The sequence below is a fragment of the Rhinopithecus bieti genome, unplaced genomic scaffold, assembly GCF_001698545.2.
Source record: "Rhinopithecus bieti isolate Rb0 unplaced genomic scaffold, ASM169854v2 scaffold_11944, whole genome shotgun sequence".
Classification (NCBI taxonomy): Eukaryota; Metazoa; Chordata; class Mammalia; order Primates; family Cercopithecidae; genus Rhinopithecus; species Rhinopithecus bieti.
In genome coordinates, this window is record NW_016807378.1 from 2,640,090 (window position 1) to 2,667,210 (window position 27,121).

The following is a 27,121-nucleotide window of genomic DNA, read 5'->3' on the forward strand; positions in this document are numbered from 1 at the left end:
CCGCCCGCCTCGGCCTCCCAAAGTGCTGGGATTACAGGCTTGAGCCACCGCGCCCGTCCTTTCAGATGGACTTTTAACGCTATGTAATTATGTTATCCTTCCACCAGTCTGAATCTTTCTCACTCTTTCTAAGCCGTGTGAATTTTTAAAATTGTTAACTATGGAGTTGCAAGCCACTGTGGTCTGCTTTTGGCTTTTTATAGTAGGTAATTTAGGGAAGTATGAAAGTGATATGGAATATATTATGCACCTTTCAAAGCCATAGCATGAGCAACAAACTCACATGCCTTCGGGTACTAGTTAGATAATGAAAATGAGGGAAATGCACTATGGCTTATCAGAGAGACATCCAAGTCTGAGGTCCCCCTAATCAGTGCCATATATGAATATGGACTCCATCTTCAGCATTCTCAAGAGAAACCAGAAATCTAGATTTTTGCACTCAGTGTCTTGCGTCTTAAAAATATTGGCAACTAATTAAAACCATTAAAAATATCATGTGGCTGAATCAAATTCAAACCTGTCTATAGTTGCATTCTCCTCTCCAGTTTAGAAGCTCTGTTATAGATTAAAATTAATAAATTTTATGACTGGAAAAAAAGGAGGTTTAAAGCAAGTTTGGAGTTTCAAACTTAAGGGGTCTTGGGGAAAAATGTCATGTCTAATTGTAAACAGTAGTTAACTTTAATAGCTTTTAAGTATGGTAGGGCAAATTGAACTGGTATTTGCTATAAACATTCTAACTGTGGAAATAACTGAGGAAAAAACATCTCAGTATTTATGGTTTAAGAACGCAGAGTTCTGAGCATAGCTGATTTATAGGTATCTTATACAGAAATTGGATTATTTAGAAGCTGTTTATTGTACTTGCAGCTAATATATAAAATTAAATACAAGACACCATCTATAGTCCATTTCAGGATTTGAATGTTTATTGTTTGCTGTGCTATCCCACATTGTCTTCCTAGGCATTGACTTTTACTGGAAGAAGTACTGATCCCTTGGATTTTATTCCATGCCAGATGGAGATTGGAGGGGTGTGGCAACAGGATGGAAAGAAATGTGTGGAGAAAGTGTGATGTGAAGCAAACATTCTTGTGCCCCTTCCTTACGTTGTTTAAAGGATTGATTTGTGTTAGTTTTTCTTGTAAGAAGGATAGGTACATTAATTGATTAAACTTAGTGCCTTATACATAGTAGAGTGTAATGACATGTATGGAATTGACCTTTGTGGATTAAGCCTCATTTACCCATTAATGTAAAGTAATTTAATCACACAATCTGATTCATACCTAGTTGAGTTATGGGGAATGGGAGTGCTAGAGGTCAAACCTAAGTAAGAGGTGGTTTTTAGGGATATAGAGGGCAAGTTGAGGGTCTTCACTGGGGATAAGGGTGAGAGAGGAAGTTAGATAAGGGAGAGAATTTTGAAAAGGTGGGTGAAATGATTAAGTACCCATTTGTGTATTGTGCAGTTTTACGAAGAGGTCTGCCTTTTGTAGCTAAATTTATCATAACTTGTGCAGAGACTACACAGAATACTGCTTTTTAATCAGGACTGCTTTGGGAATTTGCAGACTTGATTTTCATTTTAGCTCAGTCATCTCAGGCCAAGCTAGGCGAATATCTGTTCATTCAATCTTTGCCTCTCTCTGAAATAGGAAATGAAAGAAGAGGAGATATGTGTTATGTTTGTGAGATGTTCCTGTTGAAGAGCACTACTTCTGAGGAATTTGTTTTATATTTGAGAAGATTGTGCTTATTGAAGGGGAACCATTATTTTGTCTCTAGGTGTTTCTACCATGACTCATAAAGTAGGAAGTTCTTTTTTGGAAATAACTTTCACCTTCTTCCCATCCCCTGAGTGGCCGTCCCAAAGGAGGATTAGGGGAGGCTAGGGGAAGGGATTGAGTATACTTTTGTTCAATGCCTTATGATTCAATTTTTGGGACGCTCAATTCTTAGGCTATACATTGTCTATTCATTTGTATGTTAGGCTTATCTGAGCAGACTGGACTACTAATACTATGAGGGAGAAGATAATGGAATGCCTACAGTTATAACTGGGTAAGTTTAATTTGCAGTTGAAGTAATAAGGGTTTTTGCACATTGGATTCAGTTATATTTTTCTCATCATCTGTTTGGATCCTTTATTTTTTGTTGATTCTGAACCAAAAGTAAGGCAGGTCAGGAAGGTACAGATGTTACCTTGTTTTGTTAATGGAGAAAGAACTATTAAACTATTTCCTCCTTTTTAATAGATTCTTCATCAGGGTTCAAGTCAATGTTGCATTTCCCTTAATATATCTTGCTCTGGTTTACTTTGAGATCTTTGAAACTGAGACCTAGTTTGCTAAAGAATGTAGCAATCAGCCAGTCAGGCGTAGTGGTTCATGGCTCACATCTGTGATCCCAGCACTTTGGGAGGCTGAGGTGGGCGGATCACAAGGTCAGGAGTTCAAAACCAGCCTGGCCAACATGGTGAAACCCCATCTCTATGAAGAAATACAAAAGTGAGTCGGGCGTGGTGGCAGGTGCCTGTAATCCCAGCTACTCAGGAGGCTGAGGCAAGGTTGCAGTGAGCTGAGACGGTGTCATTGCACTCCAGACTGTACGACAGAGCGAGACTCCATCTCAAAAAAAAAAAAAAGAATGTAGCAATCTATAACTTGAAGATGGAAGGTGAACAATCACTTTAAAAAGATGCTCTCTGAGAAAGGATTAAGGAATTGTCAGGTAATTGGGAATACAATGAGCTGAGTATTTGAAATAGTAGAAACTTGAACATAAAGAGGAATGATTTTAATTTAAATATGTAACCTTATGTCACAGTAGATTTCTGAAGATTGTAAATTATCGTTGCCAATAAAAGCATCTTTCTGGCCGGCTGCGGTGGCTCACACCTGTCATCCCAGCACTTTGGGAGGCCGAGGCGGGCTAATCACGAGGTCAGGAGATCCAGACCATCCTAGCTAACATGGTGAAACCCCGTCTCTACTAAAAATACAAAAAAGTAGCTGGACGTGGTGGCATGCGCCTGTAATCCCAGCTACTCGGGAGGCTGAGGCAGGAGAATCACTTGAACTTGGGAGGTGGAGATTGCAGTGAGCCAAGATCATGCCACTGCACTCCAGCCTGGGCGACAGAGCGAGACTGACTCTGTCTCAAAAAAAAAAAAAGAAAAAAAAGAAAAAAAAAAGAAAAATCTTTCTTCACCCTGTTAATAGTTTAATTATGTTATTCTGTTTAAATGTAAGATATCTGATTATATGGTGCTTAGTTTTGTCTTTGTAGTTGAAATGAGTGATCTATTAGTAATTTTGGTGACAACTTGAAATTATTGTTTAGTATTTAGCTCTGAATAAAAGTCTGTTATAGTGAATCACTGATTGAAGTACTTGATTAGAAACTATGAAAAATACTTTTCTAAGGTCATTTTATTTACTTATTTTGTTTATTTTTCCCTCCACCCACGGAAGCTGTAGGAACTAAGGTCATTTTAAATTGTAATCATACCTTTCTGCCTGAAGTGTCTCATTTAGCATCATTTAGATCTGAGTTTAAAGCCCACTGTTAGCTCTATGACAGTAATGTTAACCTCTCTGAGCCTTTGTTTCCTCACATGAAAAATGTATATGGAACACAATGGTCAGGGATTTTTCTTGGTTTTTTTTTGTTGTTGTTGTTTTATTTTGTTTTGTTTTGAGACAGAGTCTCGCTCTGTCACCCAGACTGGAGCGCGATCTCGGCTCACTGCAACTTCCACCTCCTGGATTTAAGCAGTTCTCCTGCCTCAGCCTCTCTAGTAGCTGGGACTACAGGCTCACACCACCTCGTCCAGCTGATCTTTTTTTTTTTTTTGTATTTTAGTAGAGAATGAGTTTCACCATGTTGCCCAGGCTGGTCTCAAACTCCTGAGCTCGGGCAGTGCGCCCGCCTCGGCCTCCCAAAGTGCTAGGATTACAGGTGTGAGCCACTTCACCTGGCATGTCAGGGATTTAAGGATGAAATGAAATAAAAGTATATAAAAGAGCTATTATAAACAGTAAAATGATGTATAAGTTGTTAGCATTTTGTTCTGTGTTTATGCTCAGAAAATAGCATACTGGCATCATTGCCTCCTCCTCCCACCTCTCTGTCTCCAGTGATCTTGAAACACATCCATTAGTTAGATTTACATTCACATCTGACTATCTCATTTGCAGAGGACAAGTTCAACTGACTATTTGCAGCCTTGCCAATATCACTCCTCCAATGAAAATTACAAAGCTTTTCTTTTTTTCTTTTACTTATTCTAGTAAGCATTGAACAATAGGAAGCTCTTTTTCTTGTTTTTCATATTGGCATCTGTTGGCTGATATCTGGTATTCTGTGTAATATGAATGCTAGGTAGAAAAGTAGGCAAAAGGGAAGAGATTAGAGTGAAGAGAGAGACTGTGTGACATTTTAAAAATCCCAGTCTTTTGGGATACTGTTATCTACCTTTAAAAAAGACATTTTTATTAATTTAGATTATTTTCCTTTAGCATATTTGACTATTATTGCTTGTAGCACATGAGTAGAAAATTATCTTGGGTTTTCTATTTGTAGACTACATGAAATGTCAGCTTAAAAATAAATGTCATCCTAGGAAATCAACTGGGTTTGGAAAAAATAAAAGATAAATAAAAATAAATTTTAGTGCTCAGATACCTGAGAAAGAATCTTGGGTACAAAATTGTACAAGTGTTGTTATGATTTTCTTGTTTTTGGGTGGCATACAAATAGTGCTGGATTGTTTTAAAGGTAATTACTTCATTCAGGACAATTTTATATAGTGCAGGCTTGAATTTGATTTTTCTCACATCAAGAAAGCAAGCGATATGATCTGTTTCTTTCAGCTCTTCATTTGTTCATTTAGAATTTTCTTAGAGAAGACCATAACCTCCTGTAAGATGGTTAACTGCGAGACATTCTTGTTTCTTACTTAATTTTCCAAATTGTTGGAGTTTCTCTTTTAAAAGAGAATAATTATTAGAGAGACTAGTGGGATTATGAAACCATAATACTGAAAGTAACTTTAAAACCATTAATACTCCAATTTTTGGAAGAGAAAACTAAAGTGCAAATCAAGCCCCTTAACTGATTTTCATCAAATATGTTGGCAGGCAGTAAGACGCCTGAGACTAGAATACAAATCTACAAGTCTCCTGATTTAGAGTAGTTTGTTCCAATGATCCCGTTAGTGGGTTGCATGTGCTTCTGAGGATATATGAAAAACTTGTTCATTGTGCTGTATGAAGCAAACAATAGAACTTCTATTTATTTTTTACCGTATCCTTTTTAAGTTTCCATTTCATGTGTGTATGTACTATATATATAATACTGGTGTGATAGTATATGTGCATTGTTTATAAATATACATATATGCAACTCTCTGTGTAACTCGAACTCAACGTATTAAGAAAAGGAAAAACTGCCATATTTTAAAGTGGTATGGCATCTTTGATCATCTTTGCTTCCCTAGTGAATGATATTATTTGACAGTAGACTGGAAGAGTTTTTTGTTTGTTTGTTTGTTTGGTTTTTTTTGAGATGGGGTCTTATTATGTTGTCCAGGCTGGCCTTGAACTTCTGGGCTCAAGTGATCCTCCCACTTCAGCCTCCCAAGTAGTTGGGATTACAGGCACATACCACCACACCCAGCTTGAATGGCTGTTAATTTTGAAATTGTTTTATAATGAGTACTTTGAAAATTTCCTATAAAATAGATTTCTTTGGAGTAATTTCTTTCTGACTATAAAAGTAACATGCATTACGTACAACTGGGGACATTTAACAAAGGGCAAAGAAGAAAATGGTACCATAATCCCATGCCTCAATGATAATTGCTTCCAGTCACAAATATATGTGTGTACACAGATACATACATACACACATGAATATTACATACACCCCTTATTTATTTATTTGGAGTATGTAAGTCATTACATGGTTCAGATAGTTAAAGTGTATCAAAAGAGAACTCAGAAGTCTTGATTACATCCCTATTACCTTCACCCCAGTCCTACTCTGCCCATATAGGTAGCCATTTTGATTAATGTCTTATTTATACTTTGAGTTTCTTTTACAAAAATAAATACATGTATATTTGTCTTTGAATATATGTACATATTTTAGAATTTCCCCTTTATGTCACAAAAGGTAGTACAATGAATATTGCTTGTTCTGAACCTACCTGTTTTCTGCTGTTGTTGTTTAACCTAACAGTATGTTTTGGATATTAATCTAGTATTCTATTGTGTGGATGCACATAGTTTATTCAGTTAGCTTCTTTTGATGCACATTCAGATTGTTTTAGTCGTTTCCCGTTACAAATAATGCCACAGTGAATATATTTGCCGATATTTTGTGGAATATTAGTGGACTTGTATCATCTTTGAAGTAGGACTAGTAAGTGTCTGTGTAATATTGTTGGATATTACAGAATTCCTTTCTGCAGGGGTTATATAATTTGTGTTTTTCCTTTTATTTGTTTATTTATTATTATTATTTTTTTTTTGAGACAGGGTCTCACTCTGTCACCTAGGCTGGAGTGCAGTGGCATGATCACCCCTCCCTCACTGCAGCTTCAACCTCCCAGGCTTAAGTGATCCTCCCACCTCAGCCTCGCAAGTAGCTGGGACTACAGGCATGTGCCATCGTGCTCTGCTAATTTTTATATCTTTTAGTAGAGATGGGGTCTCACCATGTTGCCCAGGCTGGTCTCAAACTCCTAGGCTCAAGTGATCTGTCCACCTCAGCTTCCCAAAGTGCTAGGATTATAGGCGTGAGTCACTGCGCCAGGCCGTCATTTGTACTTTTCATTGGCAATGTATGCCAGTATTGAGAATGCTTCTCCACAGCTTCACCAGCAGAGTATATGGTCAAACTTGGAGGTGTTAATTTGCATTTCTTTTATGAGTGAGGTTGAACATATTTTTATGTTTAAGGCCATTTGCCTTTATTTTTCTGAAGATTGCCCATTTATTTGTGCATTCTCTGTTTTGGAGAAGAGAAGTTGTCTTTTTCTTTCCTTCTTTAAGGAGCTCTTTATATACTATGAAATTATTCCTTTAAAAAAAAAATTACTTGTTTTAAAACTTTATTTTTTTCTGTGCTTTTGCAAGTAGTGGTGTTTTCATAGGCAAGTAGGAAAGGCTTTCTCTCCTTCCCGGTTGTCAGTGAAATCACCCATATTTTTTCTGGTATTTGTATGATTCCAGTTTTTACATTTAGGTAGATGATTCATTTGGAGTATATCCTTGTATGTGGTATGAGGTATGAATTCAGTTTCATGTTTTCCTGAATGTTTATTCAGTTGTTCCAATGCCGTTTATTACTGTCTGTCTTTTCTCGATGACTTGAGCTATCACTTTATCATATATTGAAGTTCTTTATGTTTTAGGGCTCTGTTTCTGGGCCTTTAATTCTCTTCTATTGGTTGGTTTGTCTGTTCATGCACCACAGACTCTTAGTTATTGAAATGAGCCTTAATTCAAAGATCTTTGAATATGAGAACATTTTTAATTTTCTTAATTCAAAGATCTTTGAATATGAGAACATTTTTAATTTTATTAAAATGGAACACTGCCTATAGTACCAAGACACAAAGACGTGTAAAATGTTTCTTTGTGAGCAAGTATTTTGTCTCAGGGCAAATTTTAGATTCCTTAAACTTTTCAGACAGTGCAGACATAGAACATTTCCATTATCACACTGTTGTGATAATGGAAAGTCCTATTGAGCAGTGCTGCAGTCTAGCACTTGAATCATATTTAATAGAGCCATTACTAGCCTGTTGAATTGATGGTTGATAGGCAAAAATCTGAAAGGAATGGAAGGTAAAGGGGATAATGAATAGGTCAAAATGGAACAGCATAATAAACGTTATATGAAAAAACATAAAAAGGCATCATGGAAGGAAAAGTATTGTTTAAAATATTGTCTGACTTTGTTTAAAGGGTGTTGCTTCTTAAGAGTTGACTGTAATCTCATTTGATTTAGGCATCAGCTTCAGGAGCATTGCCTGTATTGATATTATGTCAAGATGGTTTGCTTCAACTAAGGTGTTTCTGGTTTTGAAGTCAACACTTTTTGGTCATAGTAGAAAAGTAAAACATTGTTATTTCTTTAGGATATTAAAAAATATGCCTTTTGAGTTTTAAGAAGGTAGCCTATAAACTAAACAGGGTCTAGTTACTTACAATGCTAATCATGTAATGTAGTTACTTTGTAAATGCTTAAAACATGGAAAGATTTTCAAACATTTATTGAGCTGTTTGTGATGGGAAAGAAACAAATGAGTAACACTTCATTTATTGAAGTGTTAATGTCTTAATTAAGAAGTCAGCAAAATTTGAATAGAAATTCTATAAAAGTGATAAAATCAATTAGCACAAAGATTTTATATCCAAATCACCTCTGGAACATCAAGGGTTGACTGAGCTGACTTTGGAAGTCTTAACATCTTGGTGAATTAGAGATCACCCTTTAAATAGACAACAGGGCTGGGTGTGGTGGCTAATGCCTATAATCCCAGCACTTTGGGAGGCCGAGGCAGGAGGATCACTTGAGGTCAGGAGTTTGAGACCAGCCTGACCAACGTGGTGAAACCCTGTCTCTACTGAAAAGAATACAGAATTAGTCAGGTGTGGTGACACACGCCTGTAATCCCAGCTACTTGGGAGGCTGAGGAAGGAGAATTGCTTGAACCTGGGAAGCAGAGGTTGCAGTGAGCTGAGATTGCACCATTGCACCCCAGCCTGGGTAACAAGAGCGAAATTCAGTCTCTAAATAAATAAATAAATAAAAACAAATAAATAACAGATCCTACTTTTAATGGGAATACCATACAGTTTTATTAAATCTGTTTGTTAGAATCTCCCTAGCAGTTATCAAAATGCCTGAAAGGTGCTAAGTACTCAATAAATAGATTTTGAATGAAAGAATAAATTAATTTTATTTTATTTTAAAATCTTTTAATTTTAAATTTAAATTTAATTTAATTTTTTATTTTAGTCCTGGGGGTCTCATTTTGTTGCCCAGGCTGGCCTTGAACTCTTGGGTTCAAGTGATCCTGCTGTCTTAGCCTACCAAGTAGACGGGATTACAGGTGCATGCCACCATACCTGGCCACTTTAATTTTATGTGGTGAAATTAGATATATACAATTCAGTTGGTTATAGAAATACCCTGAATAAAGTTCTCAGCTAAGCTTGTCTTGTTTTAACTGTAACAAATCAGAAAAGGACAAGCCTTAACAATTGAAAGGGCTTCTGTGAGATTTAAATAGGCACATCTTTGAGGAATGTTTTGGGGAAACTTAGGACTTGTTTGGTAATATCTTGAAAAATGTTTTCAGGGATGTGATATTTTCTCTCTTTTATCCCCACTATCTTGATATGTATTTCCTGAGAGCATTAGAAATTGAACTGTTACAGGTTTTGTTTATTTGAAAGTGAGATTCACATGATTGGTGCTCTTTGCCATAACTAAAACATGAGTACAGGTACATGACAGTATTCTTTTAAGACAAACAACTAAAAGTTAAAGACTGCTTATAAATCTTTGTAATTCTTATTTCATCTGTACTAGTAAATTGTATTAAGTGAAATGTCCTTCAGTTTCTTTCTTCTTCTTTTTTTTTTTTTTTTTTTTTTTGAGATGGAGTCTTGCTCTGTCGCCTGGGCTGGAATGCAGTGGTGCGATCTTGGCTCACTGCAACCTCCACCTCCCAGGTTCAAGCGATTCTGCCTCAGCCTCCTGAGTCGCTGGGATTACAGGTGCCCACCAACACACCCGGCTAATTTTTATATTTTTAGTAGAGATGGGGCTTCATCATGTTGGTGAGGCTGGTTTTGAACTTCTGACCTTGTGATTCACCTGCCTCGGCCTCCCAAAGTGCTGGGATTACAGGCGTGAGCCACCGCACCCAGCCTCTTTCTTCTTAATGTAGTTAACATTTTGTAAAAGCTTACATACAAATTGTACTAGTGTGAGAGGACATAAACCTGAATCATACTTTGTTCTTGCCCTCAAGGATCTTATAGTCTAATGGGGGACATGTGGCAGAAACATATTCTATCAGTGCATATGTAGTGACTGTATTTAAGCAATCCTAAAAATTTTACAAAACTGCACTTAAGCAGTAAAATTAAACAAGGAAAAAAATTTCTATAACACCATCACCTCCAAACACTTTTTAATAAACCTTCCCCAATATTATCATTGTGAAAATAATGTGTAGAAAATTCAAATACTATGAAAAGATACAACAAAAAGTAAGTCTCCTTATTCCAGCATTTCCTCAGAGGCAACTAGTTTTAGTTTTATATGATATTTCTAGACATTTTATCTTAACATATACAAGCATGGATGAGTGTGTGTGTGTATGTGTATTTAATTTTTTAATTTTCTTTTTTCTGTTTTTTTGTTTTGTTTTCTTGTGCGTAAATATGGGACTACATAATGCATATCTGTATCCTGCTTTTTAGCTTAACGATATATTTTGAAATATTTTCTGTATCAGTATATATCTCATTTTTACTGGTTTCATGATATATTGTGCAGATTTTTAACCTCTTGATGAACAATTAGATTGGTTCTAGATTTTTTCTAGGACAAATAGTACTGTATATCATGTCAGGGAGAGAAAGGAGATGTATTCATTTTGTATTAGTGTAGTGGTATTTATAATTAAACAAGGGCTGAGCAAAATCTTAAAACCTTTAGTCATGAATGAACTAATGAAATATACACAAAATTTATATTAGGTTGCCTACTAAAGAGAGTAAGCATTGTGCCTAGCACTGTGTTACATAAGGTATCCTGTCTAACACTTTGGTGGTTAAAATAATAGTAGATTTTAACCACCAAATAATGAGAATTGTGTTATTTTCTTCATTTCACGTTTAAGGAAATTGGGGTCTTGAATGTCAAGAAACTTTTACAAAGTTATACAGGTTTTTTTCTGATTCTAAAACATCATTACTCACTATTGTGGCAGAAGTAGAAATGAAAACTCACCAGTTTTCCTTATCCAAAGTTTATGTATGTCGTTTGTGGCAGTGGAAGGATGGCTATTGATTAACTATGCTTGCTATGGTAATGGGACAGTGTGATTGGGGTTTTTGATCAAAAAGTGGTTTCATTATGCCTTGCTAATATATTTGATGCTTTAAAGTATTAATTAAAATCATCATTGGTTTTTTCTTTTAAAATTTAAATCCAATAAAATTATTTCTTTCTGATATACAGTTCTGTCAGTTTTGATAAAAGCATACAGGTGTTTACCACTACTACAATTAAGGTACAGAATAGTTCATCATTCACCAAAATTACTTTGTGCTGTCCCTGTGTAATCTCTTCAGCCTTAACTCCTGGCTGATCTGTTCTCTGTCTTTATAGTTTTGTCTTTCAATGAATGTCATAGAAATGAAATCATATGGTATATAACCTTTGAGTCTGGCTTCTTTCACTTATCTAATGCTTTTGAGATTCATTCATGTTTTGTGTGTATTCAGTAACTTACCTACCTTTATTATTAGATACTCTCCCTCCTGTCTCTGAATCTCTTTTCAATTTTCTTCAATCTTTCTTGCTCTTTATTCTATGGATTGGTTAATTTCTATTGATCTGTTTTCCAAGTTCCCTGATTTTTTCTTTTTTTTTAATCTCCGTATGCCATTGTATCCATCTAATTTTTCATTCTAGTCATTGTTCTTTTCAGGTAGAGCTGACTTTCCATTTCTTTTGACAGTTGCCACCTCTCTACTGAGATGCCCTTTGTGTCAACCATCAAGACAGTGCTCTTCTTTTAGTTCTTTGTATAGACTTTTTCTTTAATTGTTTGAATATATTTATAATAGGTGCTTTGAAGTCTTCGTTTGCTAAATCTAACATCTGGACCAACTTGGAGTCAGTTTTTGTTTTCTGCCTTTTACTGTTTTAATTTTTTGCATGTCTCATAATTTTTGGTTGAAACCTGGGCATTGTAATATTTTTATGAGGATTTGTTGTTGTTGTTTTGTTATTGTTTTAGAGAATGTTAACTTGCCTGGATTCAAACTGCAAACTTGTTTCCCCTGCAGTGTATAGCAACTGCCATCTGTGCTTGTTTCTTACTTCTTCCAACAACTTATTTTTTTAGCTTGTTTTCCTGGGGATCAGGGCAAAGGGAAAGCTTTCCTGCACCTCTGTAATTTGGTGGTCAGCCAAGAATTTGGGCAGAGATTATACTCACATTTTGGAATTCACCCTCTCTCTGGGTTCTTCTGGGAGTTCCCTCTTAATCTCCAGTTTACCTGCTAGTGGTGGTCTTTGTCCTCTGATACCCTAACCAGGAAGGGATTCAGCTTTCTGCTGCTGGAAGTGTGTACAGTTGGGGAATACATTCAGCTTAGAAAACATCAAAATCATGTCTTGTGCCATGCAGCTTTCAAGGCTAGAGTTCTCTATGGTCTCTGCCTGCTTTTTCTGCCGGGCTACCTGGTGTCTCTCCCCTACCTCCCGTACATGTGTATTTTAGCTGTCAGTCAGGGATTTGAGCAGAGTTTATGCTCAGATTTTGGGCCTCACCTTTCTTTGTTTCCTTCACTTCCATTACGTCTACCTGAAATTTCAGCTCTGAGGTTTTCTCTGCCACTTTGAGCTGTGTGGCTGCCTGGTTTCCTTCACCATATTTGTGAGGGATGGGGAGGCCACTCAGCAAAAAAACTTCGAACTGAACTCATGATTCTGTTGCTTCTAGTTGTAGTTTTTCAAGAGTAAGCTCTTTTTTCACTACTGTCTGCTTTTGGACACTTTCCAGTGCCTTTAAATAGTTGTTTTTTATAGTGTACCCCGATTTAAATAATTGCTTTCTGTTGGAGGTGTGCATGAGCACTTCACCTGGCTGTGTTTGCAAGAAGTTTCTTTCCATCTGTCTGATCTCCTTTTCTTGTAAAAGTTGCTTCCACCTTTTCTTTGTCCTACATTATTATCTGTGATAGTTTGCAATTCTTCAGGCTCTTTCAGTTCTTGATGTTGCTAAAAATGACTGTTCAGTTCTCTGTCAATTAATTTTTGGATTTATGTTACACTCCACGGGAGAATTTAGAGTAGATTAGCAATCAAGAGGAAATTATAAACATTTTCATAATGGTTATATCCATATCATACATTTTCTGTGTTTTTGGTGATACAGTCTTTCTTTTATTCCTAAGGATAGAAGCTCATCAAGTGACCTTTAAGTTTCTGGTCCTTAGAATTCTTCCTTCATGTAGGCCCCTCTTAAGGCCTTCTTTGTAGTTAGTACAAAATTAACTTTGTGAACATTCAGGTGTTTGCTCTTTTGTCTGCCAGTATCAAGTGATTAATTTGCTCTTTAGGGCTATCTCTCCTCCTTTTGGTCCTTTCCACATAGAGAATGTCACTTTAGGACACTTAGCTGACTCAGGTGTCATCTTGGCTTCCTCCTGGTCAGTATTTACCATCCACATATTTGGATATTTGGACTTCTGTAGCTGAAGGCAACCCTTGTTGTCTGATTCTGGTATCACTATGTAATTCTATCCTCTTCACTATTCTCCCTCTCTTATCTATCAGGTCTTTCTAGTAATGGCTGCCCTTGAAATATTTTGTCTGCAAAGTTTGAGAGATAAAAATAATTTTACATCAATAGAAAAGTTGTTGTGTAACGACACTATTTAGAATGTGCTATGGTTTGACTGTGTCCCCAAAAATCCATGTGTTGGAGATTTTATCCCTATTGTAAAAGTACTGGGAAGGGCCCAGTAAATGTTGATTGGATCATGAGGATGGAGCCCTAATAAATAGATTAATGTAGTTAATTTCAGGAGTTGGTCAGTTATCAAGACAGCTGGTTATTATGAAAGTGAGCCCAGCCCTTCGTGTTTTCTCTCACCCAAGTTCTCTTGCCTTTCTACCTTCTGTTATAGATGACACAGCATGAAGGCCCTTGCCTTGCTGGTGAATTGCTTTTGGACTTTCCAGCCTCCAGAACTATAAGCTGAATAAATTCCTGTTCATTATGAACTACCCAGTGTCAGATATTCTGTTACAGCAACAGAAAATGGACTACGAGTAAGATTTTAATAGGACAAATGAAGCCACAAGATGGCTGAGGTTTAAAAGGCACATTGTTGGTAATAAGCAAAAATACAATTCTTTTTTTTCCCCTTTAAACTCTATTGGACTTGAAAAAAGTACCAATTTTTATATACCTTGCTTGGTACATTGGAAATAACATGGGTTTTTTGTTAGAATGGAGTTTTAATCTTACCTCTAAGATTTCCTCATATGTGAAACAGGATAATAATATGGAGTTGTTTTAAGGTTTAAATAGGAGAAAATATATAAACTTCCTAGAACGTGGATAGTGAAAATAGAATAAGTGGTCTCCATACACTGTGCATTTGTCTTTGTTTTGTTCTTGCATGTATCATTATCATTAATTGATACTATCTGGAAATAGTGTCCCAAGGAGCAATTATTTATTTTGTTACTGTAGTCTTGAAGATTCTATCCCGCAACCCCCACCTCCTGTTTGGACAGAATGTCCAAGAGAAGGGGAAGTAATTGCATCATCCTTTTCTCAGTTAACTTTTGGCAGTCTCCTGAATGCCTGCCCCTAGCCAACAGGCCCAGTGGTTCCAGCCTCTGTACAGATGATTTCTAGATTATTTTGAATTTAAATTTATTTCTATCATGCCTAAACGTAGTAATGAATAGTGAGATATTTTCCAGGAATTTTGTTTTCAGTAGTCTGGTAATTATTTTTTGATGATTACAAGATCCAAACAACAATAAACTTTAGTTTGTCTAGACATTGGGCATTCAAGTGCCAGATTCTGAGGGACCTTTTTATAGTAAGGAGTGTAGATATAGGAAATGAGGAGCCATTCAGTTTTTACGAAGGCCGTTCTGATTATAGCAAAGCCAGTATGGAATTGAACGGTGGTAAGGAAGTCAGCCAACATTTTTACTGATAGATGATAAGGGCTTAAATAAAGGCAGTAGTCGTAAGAATGAAAGGGAGAGAAGGAGTCAAAAGAAGATTCTAAAGTAGACTTGGTATGGGGAAATGAGAAAGAAGTCAAGGATGATTTCAAAGTTTTTAGCTTGATGAGTAGAAATGACATTAATTGATGTGATAGGCCAAGATGATGAGACTGACTACTGAAGTTGGGGTGCCTATTAAAGAATTCAGATAGTAATAATGCAAACATAGATTCTATGTAGTGTATAAATCCTGATGTTTGCAAGGGTTTGGTCCTCATTTCTGTTTTGTTTCCTGTCTCTCTCGACCCAGCAAGTAGAGAAGAGAGGAAGATGGAATCCTAATGAACGCCAAGATTTAATGAGGGTGAAGGATGAGGCAACGGTAGAACTTGAATAGAAGTGCTACAGGTGGGAGAGAGATGCAGGATATGGAATCGAGAGGAGTCTTTTTTCCCCTTTCCAGGATGGGTTTTTTGAGCACAGGAATAATGTCTAACTTACTTCACCACCTTGCATATTGGCATATTATAGTAAATGCTTGTAAGTGCTTGACTGAATGAATGAATGAATGAATGAAATCAGACAAATATACTGTCACTGAATATGGCACAGAGGATGGTTAAAAATGAAGAGATTATTAGATATTATAAAATAGTATATAATATGTGCCAGTGGCCTTTCAACCATTTACAGTTATAACTTAGCTTATTGATAAAATTTAAAACACTAGCATTTTGTGTATTTTACACAAACATAAAACGTGTTATGTTTATGTAGGCAAACATAGGCATAGTTTTTCCAAACATCTCAATTTGAATTCCACTTATTTTTTAGTGTGCTTGTAACCCTATGACTACTGGGAGTGAGGGCTGGGGAAAAATCTTTCACGTGGTAATACCTAAGTTTTATTGACAAATGAAGTGTGAATATGATTTTTCAGCTGATTTTTGAGCACTTTCATCTGAACATTCTTTACTTTCTTATGGCTTGCTGTGAAATACATGCTGATTACTTTAAGTAGGATTGATTAGGAAAACATATGGGTATTTCCCTCCTGCCACCTGTTTACCATCCAGTGTAATAGTGGTAGAAAATCTGAATCTGAATTTGCCTTGTTTATCTGTTCCTCGTAGTTAGCTTTTTGGTCACTGCCACCCATGGTTTAGGATCATTCTTCCCTCAGTGGACATCTGTGGCTATCCTATTCAGAAAAATATCTGATAGTTAAGGATAAGGAAGAGATAAAATGCTCTTCAAAGATATGTTAGTCTGTATTCCCAGATATTCTGGAGGCTGCACTGGGAGAGGCTGCATTGGGAGGATCACTTGAGCCCAGGAGTTGGAGACTGCAGTGAGTTATGATTGCATCATTGTACTCCACTCTGGGTGACAGATTGAGACCCTGTCTCGAAAGAAATGACTGGGGGCGGTGCTCTCATGCCTGTAATCTCACCACTTTGGGAGGCTGAGGTGGGAGGATCACTTGAGGCCTAGAGTTCAAAGAAAGAGTTAAAGAAAAAGAAGAGGAGAGAGAGAAAGAGAGAAAGAGAAAGAGAGAAGAAAGAAAAGAAAACTTAATCCCTGAAATAGTTTATACTTGAGGATATGTAGAGTAAGGAAAAAGTGTTCTAAATCTCATTCTACAGAATCTGCCAAACTTCTGCCTCCTATTTTCTCGCATTGTTTCTTTCTGCTATCTTTATATCTTTTGTATCTCTTTTGGTGACTACTTTTTTCTGACTTTCTCCTTCGTTTCTCCGATTTGTTCATTCTCCCCATTTTCTTCTCTTTGACCTCCTCTCTTCAGTACGGATAACTAGTCATAAAGCAAAATTGAGGTTTTTAAAAGTTTTTTTGTAATGAATACATTTTATTTTATAATCTAAAATTCAGATGAGATTGACATACTTTTATGTTCAAAATAAGTCATGGTTTTTATGTCATCTAATACCCGATTGATTTATGATACAGTCATTCTTAAGGAGATAACAAATAGGCAATAGGGTTCCTTTTCCAGGAGCAGGCAGCAAATAAACTATGTGGCATTTGCTCAGGAATTTGCATCAGTCATTGATTCAAAGGAAGAATTTGAATCAGCAGTTCTTCCTGTCTCCGTCTTTTATTTTTATTTAACTCATGGATCTACCTACATATTTATATATTTATTATATTAAATGCTCATTTATTGTAAAATTTTCAGCTGTTTTAGAAATAAGGTACTATGAGAAAAAAATATAGTAAAATGGTTTCTCTAAAACGAAAATGTATCTTCTACTGATTTTTGATATGAACACAATTTTAATGAGTTTATCTTTGGCATTCTTTGTGAAATTATACTGCAATACTACATAAAACTCAGGAAAGCAGGCCGGGTGCGGTGGCTCAAGCCTGTAATCCCCGCACTTTGGGAGGCCGAGACGGGCGGATCACGAGGTCAAGAGATGGAGACCATCCTGGCTAACACAGGGAAACCCCGTCTCCACTAAAAATACAAAAAATTAGCCGGGCGTCCTGGTGGGCGCCTGTAGTCCCAGCTACTCGGGAGGCTGAGGCAGGAGAATGGCGTGAACTTGGGAGGCGGAGCGTTGGGTGAGCCGAGATCGCACCACTTGCACTCCAACCTGGGCGACACAGCGAGACTCCGTCTCAAAAAAAAAAACAAAAAACCCAGGAAAGTATAGTATTTTCCCAGTTTTGGAATTTCCCTTTGACTTTTATGTACAACTCTACCTCACCTCCCCCCATCAAATCCAGTTTGGAAAAGTATATAGAAGGTATTCAGGAGTGGGTGTCAGGAAACCTGAGTTCCAGTCCAAATTGTATAACTTTGTTTAAATTGTTTGACTTCATTTGGTTTCTCTTTTGGTGTCAGCAATTTCTGAAAGTCAAATCGTCTATTTCCAAACAAATACTTTAGTCTCAGCATTTTTCAAGATCAAGATTTTGTTCTATATAGTGAATTATCATTGTTCTTTATAATACCGTTTAGCAGCATTGTGACCTTTGGCAAAATTACTAAAATTCTGAGGCTTTCTAGTCTGTATATGGGGATCATAATGCCTGCTTTGCAAGATGATTGTGAAGATTAAATTGGATAGTGAATGTGGTTTAAAAGTGTTTAGCTCAGATATTCTGTAAAGCTGTTATTAAGTGAGTTTCCTTATCATTTCATTTGACTGTAGTAGAAATAGCAGTTACAAGCCTCACATGTGAAAAGGCATGAAGTATATGAATTGAATTGATAAAACATTTTTATGGTTATTGCACTATAAGGAAACATCAGAATGTTTACATACATTTATTTTTGAGTAAAATTAAATTTCTATTCAGAGTTTTAACTTCATTAAAGAAATAATCATTAAAGAAATAATAACATTGATTATTTGTTTTACTATATGCTTTCCTAAGCATCTTAAGCTTTTAGTAATTAGGAAATGTGTTCCAAGTGAAATTTTGTCTAAAAGAATCATTCTGTGGAATTGCTTTTGCCTTTTTGGTACCATAATGATATTTGGATACATGAGGTACCTATACAGCAGTTGTTTAAGTATATTTACTAAATATAAATAGCACATTATTAAACTGTTACATAGTGGTAGCAGATTTAATAGACAAATCAAATGAAAAGTACCTAAAAAGACCTCTGGTGTTTATTTTAATTTGATTTGTGGCATTTGTATGGTTAGTATTTTATAATCTATTCATCACTTTAAAAATATATCACAGTAATATCAAGTCTGAACAATTCTATGACTATTTTATTCTGCATGGAATAGATTTAAAGGTCAACACTGCTCTTTTATGTAGGTTATGGGTGCTACATGTGTGCTTTCAGAGCAGTAGTGTGAGGAAGCTTGGAGTGGGATGGCAGGACGGCCTCATCCCTATGACGGTAACTCCAGTGATCCAGAGAATTGGGATCGGAAATTGCATAGTAGACCTCGTAAACTTTATAAACATTCAAGGTAGGTAGAAAACATGTATTTCGCATATGAAAACTCTGCTGAAACTGATTGTAAAGAATACTGCTGCATTTGGTTGTGGCAATTCCTGTCAGAGGATGGAGAATATTTTACAAAACATTATGAATGTTTATCTGTCTCCATAGATAACTTTTGGAGAAACATTTCTTTTTAATTTTTTAATATTTGTATTTGAATATTTCTGTCTCTAAAGATGGCAAAAATCTCCCTAGTTGACCCCATGAATAAATGCTATAATTTACTTAACTGGGGACTCTCACATGACAGGTTAGTTCTTTGTATTTAAAACTCCCTAATAGGAATGTATTTTGTGCTCTAAATACATTGTATACCTTACACAGGATAATATATAGATTTATGTCAGCGTTTGCTTCATACATTTTTAACTGAGTTTATATTGTGTTGTTATCCTTCTTATTAATGAGAAAAATTAATCTTTCTGGAATGACTCTACTGGTTTATTTAAAGTTTGCTGCATGAAATAAAATTCATTTCAAGTTTCAGCCCATCTATCTATTATTTTTAAAACTTTCATTTTCTGCTGTGTAACTTAATGAGGAATACCTCATTTTTATACACTTTGATCTGAAATTTTAAGATGTTAATTGACAACTCAGAAACCTCACATATTACAGGTATGTAAGCATGTTTTCATAAAGCAAAATCTATGATGAATATTATTTAGGCATATTATTGAGGGCATTTAAACTTACGGGTGAAATATGAAATTTTTCTTACCACTGATACCACAAGTACCAGGGCTTTCTCTGAAAAAAAAAAAAACCGGTTGAGTATTGAATGAAATAGTTTTGTGATTTTAGAGAAATAGTTCAGGTACTTCATACACTATAGCTAGAAAATTTGAGTGATTGGTACTTTTTAAGTCTCCTGATAATATGTTCACTTTTATTGTTCCTGATAATATGTTCACTTTTATTGTGGACTTTTAATGTGATGAGGTCTAAAATGTTGATATTAAGTTGACTTTTTTATAATCCATAAGTCCATGCCAAATGGTATGAGTGTTTTTTTATTTTTTTATGTTTGTTCATTCTGTGTGTGTGTGTGTGTGTGTGTGTGTGTGTGTGTGTGTCAACATCCAAACTGGGGCTTTGTTCTTTTTCTCTATTTCATGGAAATTATTTTGTCATTTAGATTAAAGAGATGCTGGTTTTACCAGGTGTGGTGGTTCATGCCTTTAATCCCAACACTTTGGGAGGCTGAGGCAGGCAGATCACTTGAGGTCAGGAGTTTGAGACCAGCCTGGCCAACATGACAAAACCCCATCTGTACTAAAAATACAAAAATTAGCCAGGAATGGTGGCATGCACCTGTAATTCCAGCTGCTTGGGAGGCTGAGGCATGAGAATTGCTTGAACCTGGTAGGCGGAGGTTACAGTAGGCCACTGCATTCCAGCCTGGGTGACAGAGTGAGATTCTGTCTCAAAAAAAAAAAAAAGTATTGGTTTTATCACATTAAATGTGAGGCTGTATTTATATCTACTATGTTATATATATATATGTGTATTTTTTTCAAGTGAATTATATAGTATTCATCCTAGTTCTTGCTATTTTTCTGCTGAGGTATAATACTGCATTATATAATGAAGAGGTGACAAGGGAGAAAATAAGCCATTGTTTTATAAAAACTGCATACATAACAGCAGGAAAATTTGTAAAACAAAGAGTACGTTTTCATTATTGTTTCATTGTCAATAACAAATACCAAAGCTCTTCTTGATAGCTGTAACATCAGTAACTTTTTAGTGCTGTTTTTACTCTTTTTTTTTGAAATGGCTTCTCACTTTGTCAGTCAGGCTGGAGTGCAGTGGCACCATCTCAACTTACTGCAACCTCTGCTTCCTAGGCTTAAACAATCCTCCCTCCTCAGCCTCTGGAGTACCTAGGACTACAGACACTCACCACCACCACAACAAGCTAATTGGAGCTATTTTTAGGTAGACTGCAGCAGTATTTAGGGTTATTTGAGTGAAAAACATTAAAATAAAATACAAAATAAATACCAGTGAATTGATTTTTTTTTTTAATACAAAGACTATGAAGTCCTTTAAATGAGTTTATTTTAGCCTCATTCATGGAAAATCTGCTCAAGGAAGAACTTTTAGAGACCTCCTGTCCCTATATGCTTAGGAACGTATAACTTAGGACACTTAAAAAGTATGATTTGACTTTTTTAAAGTGTTACTTTTTGAATTGATAGTAAATTAATTGAGAGGTTTTAAAAAGTAATAGCAGGTATTAATGAGAACTTGCCTTCAGTTCAGGAGACATTCAAAAGTGTACTGTTATGGAATGGTTTAGTGTCAACATGTGGAACTATTAGAGGACAATAAGTCACTTAAACTATGGTAATGAGTTGTAAAATAAGGGTTCAGAGAAGGAATCATTATCAGCTTGAGTAGGTGAAAATGAGACTTGAGCTAATCCTGGATGATTAGAGTATTAGGTAGATGGAGGACATTTCTGGCAGGGATCTTCAGATTACCTTGCCTGGAACTGAAGGTGGAGCTCTGTGGATAGTATCATTGTTCCCATTTGGCAAATGAAAAAAAAAACGAAATTAGTAAACTTGCCCGGGACCATCCAACTTGTAAATAGCAGAGCTGGAATTTATAAACAAGTTTCTCATTGTTTTCTTTTTCGAATTTTAAATAGCTTATTACGGTATATTTTAAATACATGCAAAATAGAACAGATATAATGAACCCCTGGTATCCATCGCCTAGCTTTAAGTTACCAACTCATGGCTGATTTTGTTTCATCATGCCTCTCCTACTCTGATTCCTTTTTTGAATATTGTGTATTTTATTTAGGTATGTTTGAGTACAAGAAAACAAGACTAAACACTGGCTGATGTTAGGGGTTTATTTTTCTTTTATATAAGAAATCCAGAGATAGGCAATGGCAGATGCATGTTTAGTGGCTTAAGGATGTTAGGGTCAAAAATCTCTTATTTTCTTGGCTTTCCTCTCATTATCACAAGGTAGATATTATAGTTCCAAATATCATGTTCACTTTCTAGACAAGAAGGACAAAGGGTACAGTGGAAAAGGGCTTCATTTATATCAGAAAATTAAATTTCTCAGAAATTTCCAGCAGATATCTGCTTATAAACCAGTCATTGGCTAGAATCATGTCATATGGCCATCTCTGGATCAGGGAGACTGAGAAATATGGTTTTTAAATTGGGCACATTGTCACCTTGAACAGTTGGGGATTTAAATCTATAACGTAAGGAAATAAGCATACTTTATTGTTTAGTTTTTATAGATAATCTAAATTTTGTCTTGTTGAAATTTGTGTTTTGTTCTTTTATGTTTTGGAATAGCCTGACTTTTCTAGTCTTGTACTTTTGTGTTTTTCCCTACTTTTCCTTGCTGGCTAGCATAAAATTAAATTTTTTGATTTATAAAAGTAACAGCAACAGTTACTATCTAATGTGTATTTACCATGAAGGTTTGAGAGTTTGGGAGCATTGCCTTGTGGTTTCTGTTCTATCTAAACAACTTTAGGTACTTTAAAAAATCATTTAAGTATTACATTTTATTTTTGATCATTTTCTTTCTTCTTTTTTCAAAAGATTAAAAAATTAAAAACACTGGCACATAATCGTGTATATTTATAGGGTACATAGTGATATGATTTGTGTATCATACAGTGATCATATCAGAGTAAGTAGCATGTCCATCATCTCAAATATTTATCTTTTTTTGTGTGTTGGGAATATTCAGTAAAAGGTGCTTTCTTTTTTAAATTTTTCTTTTGAATGTAGGTATATATCTCTTTAAAAAATTTGTTTACAGTTAGAGAAACTAATCTGAACATGGATGGACTTTTAGGGTTCCTATGGTCTCTCAACAGGTCTATATGATTGAATTTGTTTAAGATTTACTGAATTGGTTTAAAATTAGTTTTAAAATTACTGAATTTGTTTACAAGTTGCTCAACTTATTTCTGGGTGAGTAGTTGTATAGTTATATAGAGAGTGCATTAGTTGTATACTTGTATGATATCTATATAGTACAGTTTGGTAGCCTGCTGAAGATGTTGAAGATCATTTCAGTTGAAATATATTTGGTCTGGTTTTGTGACAACTTCTTTTAAATTTTGAGTTAGAGGAGTTTTGCTATTTAAAAAAGAAAAGAAAAGCACTTTTCTGTATAAGGAGGTTAAAATGTCTAGATAGATGTTACACTAAAAGCTCTTATATATTTGAATTGGGTGGAATATGACCATATAAAACTCAGGTCTGCAGTCCACTCAGGTTACTAAAGATAAATGCATGATACATTGAGTGGACTATGCCGCAAGGTTTCATTCCCACATGGAAGTACGCATGCTCATTTCTCCTGAGACTGCATAAAGTCTGAACGTTCCAGTTTCCCTTTTAAATCACTTCATAGCCCTAGCAGCAGTTTAGAAATGCAAAAGTTTGGTTGCTTTAAAGAATAGTTCTTGAGTGGATTCTTAATTAAGTACAATAATATTTTCTCTTTGATTTTAAAGAGCTTTATTGTCCAGAATGGATACCCAATAAAATATTGAAAGGAAAAAGAAAGTTAGCTGTATCCTAGTTTTCTAAACCCTGGCAAGCTGGCAGAGCTAGAATTAGCTTTACAGATGGCATTTGGCAACATATCTACATATGTCTAAGCCCTCAACTCCTGCGTTTTGTTATGCCTGTCTATCAATTACAATATCCAATCACTGCTCAGAGATGGAGAAATGGGACGATCACAGCTCACACGATGCTGTTTTGTTAGAAACGTCAGTGCTGCACAACCCACGGCTGAGTCAGTGTCTGTGAGAAAATAAACTGAATTAATATGTAGAGGGGGTTGTATCTCTGAACATTTAAAGCCTAAATATTGCAACAGCATTATTACACAGTAGAGGGAGGAAGCTAAAGGAAGTCTGTGGACAGGTGAGGTAGGGGGAGATTGGGGAATTTTCTGATTGTTCAGAGGAATCTTGAAGATGATGGAAATATCAGATGTGCTAAAGTTTCCTAGTAATGCCCAAGGATGCTGACCTGGCTTTCAGTGCTTCATTGTTTGAAAGAGCAGAGTCCCTTTATACTCTGATTTCAAATTTTTTTTCTTGTTTTTGTGTGTCTACCTTGGCATATACTAAAGGAAGGTGTGTATTCATTTATTACATGATATCTCTGGGTTATAATTATTTACATATATGAATTTGAAAGAAAGATTGAGAGGGATATGTGTGACCTTTGTTTTATTATGATCATTTACATGACTAAAGATAAAAGATCATATGTCTGATTTTCAGTTTAATGACAAGTTACTTAAAATAAATGAAATATGTTTTTATTGTTTTCATGGGTTTGATGCATTGTGTTTGGTGTTGTTTTTTATGAATATCATTAAAAATTTAAGGAGAGAGTAATTTTGAAATAATATTTTTGATGTATTTGAAAATAAATTCAAGATAAATGAAATAATTGAAATAATTTTCTAAAGAAGGAATTGAATATATTTTTACATTTGGATGAACTAAGGGTTAACTGAACCATTTATGTGTAGTATTTTACAGAACTGAATGTACTTAAATGATAAAGCTCTAATTGGTTAAAATGACTTTCTTTCAAGTCAAAGAACCCAGAATCTGAATAGATGATCTAACTACTGCCACTGAGGTTTTGGATTAGTGAATATTAATTTTCAACCAGACAAAATTTCTAAATAAGGATAATGGTTTTTCCTGTGAGATTTTAAATCTTAACAGGTGATATTGCTCACTTTTTTAGGAAATTTTACAACAATTTAAAACATTTTGAATAATGGTTTTATTCTTTCTGTCTTTATTACCCTTATCCTGCTGATCCTTAATTTTATATGGACTTTTGGGATATATAGCATTTTACATTTACTTTGTTTTTAATGTATTTAAATGGTTTATAACATTCTTTCCTTGAAGTGTAAGGAAGTTCTTTTAATTTCCCCCATTTAATTTTTAAAAGTTTGAATGGTCATCTTATGGTTGTCATGACTTATTTATATAGTTCTGTTCGTGGTATGTTGTATTGACCTTTTTTGTGGCTTAGGGTCCAGAAATGTTTTTCTAAGCTTGTTAAATAGAGTTTTAAAAGCAGAATCTCAAGCTAGACCTTTTAATCTTATACTTTATAGGATACTTTCCCCTGGTTCTGCTGATTCTTTTAAGATAATAATGTCTGTTTTATTGTGAAAATGGTACATATTCATTAGGTAAATTTGGTAAGCCCAGAAAAACATATAGAAGAAAATGAAAATAAGTTTTTCTACTGTCAAAAGAAAACTAAATATTTTGTCATATAGCCTATTTTTTCTGTGTATATATAAAAATATAAAATAACACATATGCACTTAAAAAGACATTACTGTAGTACTGTTATGTAACCTATCCTTGAAAAAAAAGAAATTTAATTATGAACATCCTTTAGTCATGAAGTGATCTTCTATTGCATAATTTTAAAAGATTACATAGTGTTTTGTACATATATATTTTGTAATTTATTTCACCAATCCGCATTTTTCTGATAATCAGAGAAAAGATCAGCATGATTTCACAGCATAAATATCTCCAAAAAGAAAGAGTGTTGTAAGGAGTTAAGTAAAAATGCAATTTTGATTAGTTTTCTGACAGAGAAAGATCTTCAGTGTCATTACACAGTGAAGCCTTTAAAGACATACCCATTACTTTTAAAACAAAGCAAATAGTAAGATAACCATAATACAGTATACAAAATAAATAAAAAGTCAGGAAAACTAGAGCTCGGATGAACTGAGACTTCAGAAAAATGCCAAGACCACCATAAAAGTTTTCTTATATTACATTTAATGTAAGAAGAATAATCAAGGAAAGTGTAATAATAATGCATGACACTGAGGGGGAAAAATCTTTAGCTCTTGAAGCTTCTTTGTCAAAGTCAAAGAGGAAACCACCACCATCTCTAACAGAAATAAAAATAAGACAAACATTGATAGGAAGGACATAAAGGCCAATATGAGTATAGAGGTAAAGAATGCATCTGATTAAGTGAGTTGTCTTCTGGGCCATTTAAAACATCTTATAAAAAGAACTACATGCAACACCTTAAAATTATTGTTATTATTTGTGATCTTTGAAGATTTTCTGAGAATACAAGAACTGCTAAAAGATGGGAGATTCTGGGCTTGGATTTTGAAACAGGTAGGAGATTTTGTAATTAAAAATGGAAAGGACTCATTTATGACTAACTTGAAGAAAACAGTTTAAAATGATTAGGAATAGGTTTGTTAAAATTAGATTGTCAGATCAACTTAGATTTTTCTCTGATGCAGTTAGTAGACTAGCAACACTATGATATATTTGGACTTAAGCTTAGCTTTTGGTAAAGTCATTTTTATATCCTTGAGAGTAAGGTGGGGGAACAATAAGTTAGCTACCAGCTGATCGTGATAATTAATTACACCAATTCTGACTTTAAATGATCCCATCCAGAGATTGATTAATCTTGAAAGGTGGCTTTGTTCTTTGCTTTGTCATATTGCTTATATGGAGAAAGCAAATTATCAAATTTATCAGTGACAATGAGGAGTGAGAGATAGTAAGTAATACACTAAATGATCCAAAATAATTTTTGAGGCTGAGTTGTTGTACTAAGTTTAGATGAACTTTTTGGGAGTATATTCGTAAGGCCTTTAAAACACCAGGATACATTAAGGTAGCATTGCTCTACAGCATCATATATGAAAAAGACCTGAGGGTGGCTGTTGGCAGTAAACTAGATATAAGACAAAAGTACCATATGGCTTCCCGTCTTCTTCCTCACCCCTCCCCTAAAAAATCCATCTCAATTAATGGAAAAGAAGAATAGAGTAACTGCTGAATACCAAAGTATTATTATTTTTAGTTCTGTGTATATTCAAAAGGAAGGATGTGAAAAAGTTGGATATGTTGCCTGTTTAAGGAACTAAGAATTTAAGAGAAATCTTGGGCTGTGCGTGATGGCTCACACCTGTAATCCCAGCACTTGGGGAAGCTGAGGTGTGCAGGTTGCTTGAGGCCAGGAGTTTGAGACAAGCCTGGACAACATGGCGAAACCCCGTCTCTAC

The 27,121-nt window shown here is 35.1% G+C and overlaps 1 protein-coding gene across 9 annotated transcripts in view; it reads left to right on the forward strand.

The window, feature by feature from the left end:
* The window catches only part of BTBD10 (BTB domain containing 10), a 72,393-nt gene that overhangs the window by 2,412 nt on the left and 42,860 nt on the right, over positions 1-27,121 (forward strand). For 3 of the 9 annotated variants that reach the window (XM_017881562.1, XM_017881564.1, XM_017881567.1), the window contains exon 2: positions 18,829-18,986. The exons of 2 other annotated variants lie outside the window; for them this stretch is intronic. In XM_017881562.1, the coding sequence (XP_017737051.1) occupies positions 18,886-18,986 (101 nt within the window). In that variant the 5' untranslated portion in view covers positions 18,829-18,885. Of the gene's footprint in view, positions 1-1,996; positions 2,068-15,411; positions 15,430-18,828; positions 18,987-23,768; positions 24,165-27,121 lie in introns of those variants that run through there. 4 more of the 9 variants (XM_017881563.1, XM_017881565.1, XM_017881568.1 and 1 more) reach the window with 4 other exon arrangements.